The 4,746-nt window shown below is 62.3% G+C and overlaps 1 protein-coding gene across 1 annotated transcript; it reads left to right on the top strand.

Moving 5' to 3' along the window:
• The first annotated feature begins 52 nt into the window (after positions 1-52).
• On the top strand, positions 53-3,766 carry LOC113217560 (zinc finger protein SNAI2). The gene is made up of 2 exons (XM_026437513.2): positions 53-435; positions 1,769-3,766. Exons 1-2 carry the CDS (start codon positions 312-314, stop codon positions 2,824-2,826), a joined length of 1,182 nt encoding a protein of 393 aa, XP_026293298.1. The 5' UTR covers positions 53-311; the 3' UTR covers positions 2,827-3,766.
• Positions 3,767-4,746: the final 980 nt, after the last annotated feature.

The raw sequence follows: 4,746 nt of genomic DNA on the forward strand, positions 1-4,746 counted from the left end.
GCCCCGCCCGACCTGGAGGTCCTGGCGGCTGCGGCGGGGTCGACGACGTGCGGCCAGCCTGCATCCGACTTCATTACCGGCGAGGCAGTCGCGGCGAACAGACGTGCTCCTCGTCGTCGTCGTCCTGGCCCTGCAGCCGCCAGCCGCCCAAGCCCCGCGCCGACAGACTCGCGTCCTGTCAGTCGCTCGCCGGAGCTCGAGCCGTGCGGACGTGCGCCAGTCACTGAACGCGAGTGTGCGTGTGTGTGTGTGATCAGTGCCCAACTACTTATTGGATTACCTCGTCGCCACTTGGATACCCTCACCGCTCCATGCGAGCAGTCTCCGACGTCAGCGTCCTCGCCGCAGACACAGCCGCCACCATGCCTCGCGCATTCCTCATCAAGAAGAACTACAGCCACTGCCCGCTCAAGAAGAGGCCGGTGCACTACCAAGGTGAGGATCCGTACCGATTGCGCCGGAGTTGTTGTTGTCCGCCCGTTGTTGTCGGGGGTCGTCGTCCAGGCTCAGCGAGGGCAGCGGGGGTCTTAACCTTAACCGGGGCCGGCGACAAGCGATGTGTAGTAGGGTCTGCGTAGCGCCGTGTGCGTGTGTGTGTGTGTGAGTGTGGTGACGGGCGTATGTCTTATTCACTAGCCGACGCTGATGTATTCAGGGGCGCCTGCTCAGCGTCGCTCTCCCATACTCTCTCTCTCTCCCTCTTGCTCGCTCTCGCCACCTGCACTCTTCCACCTGTTGTGGCTGTTGGTCGCACACTCGCCGCCCGTCGCGCTTCCCCGAAGCCCCACAGGCAGAGTAGAGCACAGCGCCGCACAGTCGAGCGGACGAGGAGGAGGAGGAGAAGGAGGAGGAGCTGTTGCATTCTTGAAAAGGACACACAGAGGGGACGCGGGTCGGCTCCATTCAGAAAACGTAACGCGTTTGCGAGCCGGGATGTCGCCTGCCGGTGTGTTGTCTCCGCCCGGTCCATTGAGAGCGCGGGGCGGGGAGGGGCGGGGCGGCGGCAGTGGGGCCTGTGGGTGGCAGACTGCCCGGCCCGCCCGGTCGGCCGACCGGCAGGTGTCGTGCGTTCCTCTGTGTGTGTGTGTGTGTGTGTGTGTGTGTGTGTGTGTGTGTGTGTGTGTGTGTGTGTGTGTGTGTGTGCGCGCCTGCGTGTGAGCTGTCGCGATTCGGTACGACCCGACGAGGCGGGTTGTTCGGCCGCTCAGCCCGTCCGAAGGATTTGATGGCCGTAAAGTTCGGAATGCCAGTGTGTCTGTGTGTGAGTGTGGTGGTGGTGGTGGTGTGGGTGTGTGTGTTGTGAGAGGGCCCAGGGCGATTAGCTCGGGATAACGCGTGTAAAGTCTCGTGGACCGGCACCTGGGAGCAGGAGGACGACGACGACGCCGGGGCGTGGGCGGGGCGCTGCTGCTGCTGCTGTTGTCTTTGGACCTTGGACGCGTAAATAGCGGCCCCGAGGCCCTCGCGTGACCCGGAGGGTGCGTAATCTGACGGGCCCGGATCAACCGGGTGGAGAAAGTGTCGCCTCGTCCCGGCCGCGTCCCTCCCCCGCGCGCGCCCGCGCCGTGCCCTCCCCGGTGTCATCGCGCGCCCAGTGCGGGGCTCGGAGAGCTCCTTACCCCGGGACCGGTTCCAATAGAGCCAGATAGTGCGCCCCCCCACCTGCGCCCGTCCCGCCCGACTTTATGCGTCCACTGTGTGCGCGAAAAAGGACTGCCTTCTCTGCTACAAGTATCGCTGACCGGAACCGTTTCTCTCCTTGTTGCAGATGACGAGCCCGACGAAGTCGAGCCGGAAAACCTGAGCACCAAGCCCGAGGACCTGCGCGCCAAGCACACGGCGCCCGCCAGCCCCGTAGCCATCAAGCTGCCCCTGGAACCGCTCGACCTCAACGCGCCCCACGAGGCCGCGCCCGCGCTCTACCCGCCCGCGCCCGCCGCCTGGCCGCACCACTACCCCTACCTGCCGTTCGCCTACCCCTACCCCGCCGAGGTGTACCACCACCCGCACTACCCGGCAGTGCTGTACCCGGCGGCGCCCAGGTCGCCGCCCCTGCAGCACCTCATGCACCCGCTGCCTTCGCCGCCCTTCAGGGACGGCGCCATCTCACCGCCCGCCCACGTCGGCTTCAGCGCCGCCTGCCTGCCCAGGACGGCCGCCCCGCCCGCCGGCCTGTCGCCCACCTCGTCGACGTCCTCGCACCACTCGTCGTCCGGCTTCCAGGTGTACTCTCCGCCGCCCACCACCCCCGAGGACCTGTCCTCCCCCGGCAGCGTGGCCTCGTCGGGGTCCCTGGGCAGCGCGGGCACCGGGCCCGGCCTCGTGGGCACCGCCCTCGCCGCCAAGAAGCACCGCGCCCCCAGCTCGTCGTCCGGGTCCTCGAGCACGTCGCCGAGGTACCAGTGCCCCGACTGCAACAAGAGCTACTCCACCTACTCGGGGCTCAGCAAGCACCAGCAGTTCCACTGCGTGCACAGCGAGACGTCCTCGGCGCAGAAGTCGTTCGGCTGCAAGCACTGCGACAAGGTGTACGTGTCGCTGGGCGCCCTCAAGATGCACATCCGGACGCACACCCTGCCCTGCAAGTGCCCGCTGTGCGGCAAGGCCTTCTCGCGGCCGTGGCTGCTCCAGGGCCACATCCGGACGCACACCGGCGAGAAGCCCTTCTCGTGCCAGCACTGCCGGCGCGCCTTCGCCGACCGCTCCAACCTGCGCGCCCACCTGCAGACGCACGCCGACGTCAAAAAGTACCAGTGCCCCGTCTGCAACAAGACCTTCTCCAGGATGTCGCTGCTGACCAAGCACACCGACAGCGGCTGCCACTAGGAGGGCCCACGACGCGATTGAGGAATTAGCCTCACGCCGGGCCCCGCCCCGCCCCGCCGCGCCACCACGCCCCGCTGGGGTTCCGATCGACTGCGCCTCCAGTGGAGCGGCTCGCCGCCTGCAGGACGATATTTGTGATTGGGTATTGTTCTCCGAGGCGGGGCGCGGTTCCTTTCGGCGCGGAAATGTGTTAAATTGACGGACAAAGGGGCCATCTCTTGCTTCCCACGCGGAGCGGTCCCCGCCTGCATGCGCAGGGTGCCCGAACATGGGCGGTTCAAGACTGATTTCTTTCCTTTCTTCTTCTCCTCCTTCTTCTCCTCTTTTCCTCGCGGCCCGTGCGTACTACGGGCTGTGCGCCGCTAGGGTGCTTAGTCTTTGTCGTTTTGTTGAACTGTTATCATGCGATCTCTGTTTTGTATGCGATGAATTATTTTTTACCTGTTGACTTATGAGGCGTGTGAATTAGTTTTTTTTTTTATTGGCTAGTTTGACATTTGTGTCTACCGAACGTTCCAAAGACTCTTTTTTTTTTTAATGTTGAAAACATGTAAAATTAGAAGTGATGTTGTGGAGGAATCTTTTAGTGCATTGTGTTAGGTCCTCTCTGAGATTTGTAGCGTCTGTAATCAAAGTTCGAGAGTGATTTTTTATAATGATTAATCATCATGATTGTATCCACAAATCACAGACACTTGTACATAGATAAGTGTGTGAAAACATTATTTATATGTATTCCTGTTGGTAGAAAGCGATTTCTACTAGTTGCAAGCTAGTCATATGCGAGAGGAGGGGAGCCTCCTGTTTGAGTGTACAAAGTTGTTATATGTACAGTGCCTTAAGAAGGAGCGTGCCAGCGCGCCCGATATATTGGAAACATGTGTTTGAATGTTATATTTATGAAGAAAATCTTAAATTATATTGAAAAGCGTCTTGATAATGCTGAGTTTTAACTCCTCCCCCACCACCCTACTCCTCACTGCGAAAGAGAAGACATTCATTAGAAAAGTCGTAAAAGAAACACGAAAAATGACCAGAAAATGCAGTAATGCCCAGCAAAAGACACACGAGGGGCCCTCCAAAACGACACACAAAGCGCACGAGCAGCGCGACGGGAGTTCGCGGACAGTAACCTGCGGCCTGGAGGCACTCATCACCTGCCGCGCGTTAAAGTCACTTGAAGCGCTGCGGTCCCTGGGGCGGCATGGTGCTTGCTGCGCCACCGCCGCGCTCCACACGTCGCTCACGGCTGGCTCCTCACCGGGTCAGCAGTGCGGGCGGGGGCCAGGAGGCCGGCGCCCTGCACCACCGCGTCGTCGTACCTCTCTCGGGCCGAGTCGGTAGTGTTTGACCCATTTCGAGCAGCGCGGCAGGAGACAGACGGTGCGAGCGAAAGAGAAACAAAGAGGGGGAGGGAGAGAGAGCGAGAGAGAGGCAAAGCCGGGGAGCGTTGCGGTCGCCTGCAAAAGGCATTTTTTGCCAGACACTAGATTCCGAGTCCAGATCACGCAGCTGAGCGCTCGCTGGTGGAGCAGGAGCGCGGCGCGGTGGCCGACCACAGCGCCCGGCCCGCGTGTGGGTGTCGGCGGCGGGGCCTTGAACTATCCCCCGCGCCCGAGTGTGCTGAGTGTGCGTACGGTGCCCGGCGAGCTGCCGGTGGCGCGGCGGGCCGCAGCGGCGGCGGCCGGGCCAAGCTCGAGCACCTGGCCGGCGACAAGGTGCGGGGCTCCCTCTCCTGCCTGCACCTCGGTGCGGTGGTGGTGCGGGGATGCAGCAACGGGTGCGATCACGTGATGCACAACACCAGAGTCATATCGGTCCTTCTCGAAGGACAGAGAAAATGAGAGACAGTTTGTAACCCCACGCACGCAGTTCGATGTGCCACGCGTGATGATGCACGGCCGACCCAGAGAGAGAGGG

Source organism: Frankliniella occidentalis, unplaced genomic scaffold (assembly GCF_000697945.3).
Source record: "Frankliniella occidentalis isolate FOCC.00 unplaced genomic scaffold, Focc_3.1 Scaffold75, whole genome shotgun sequence".
Lineage (NCBI taxonomy): Eukaryota > Metazoa > Arthropoda > Insecta > Thysanoptera > Thripidae > Frankliniella > Frankliniella occidentalis.

Bases quoted from the DNA above. Each gene is read 5' to 3' on its own strand.
- LOC113217560 (XM_026437513.2), top strand. From the start codon at position 312: ATGCGAGCAGTCTCCGACGTCAGCGTCCTCGCCGCAGACACAGCCGCC. The intron at 436-1,768 runs GTGAGGATCCGT...TCCTTGTTGCAG, and splicing joins GAGGCCGGTGCACTACCAAG to ATGACGAGCCCGACGAAGTC.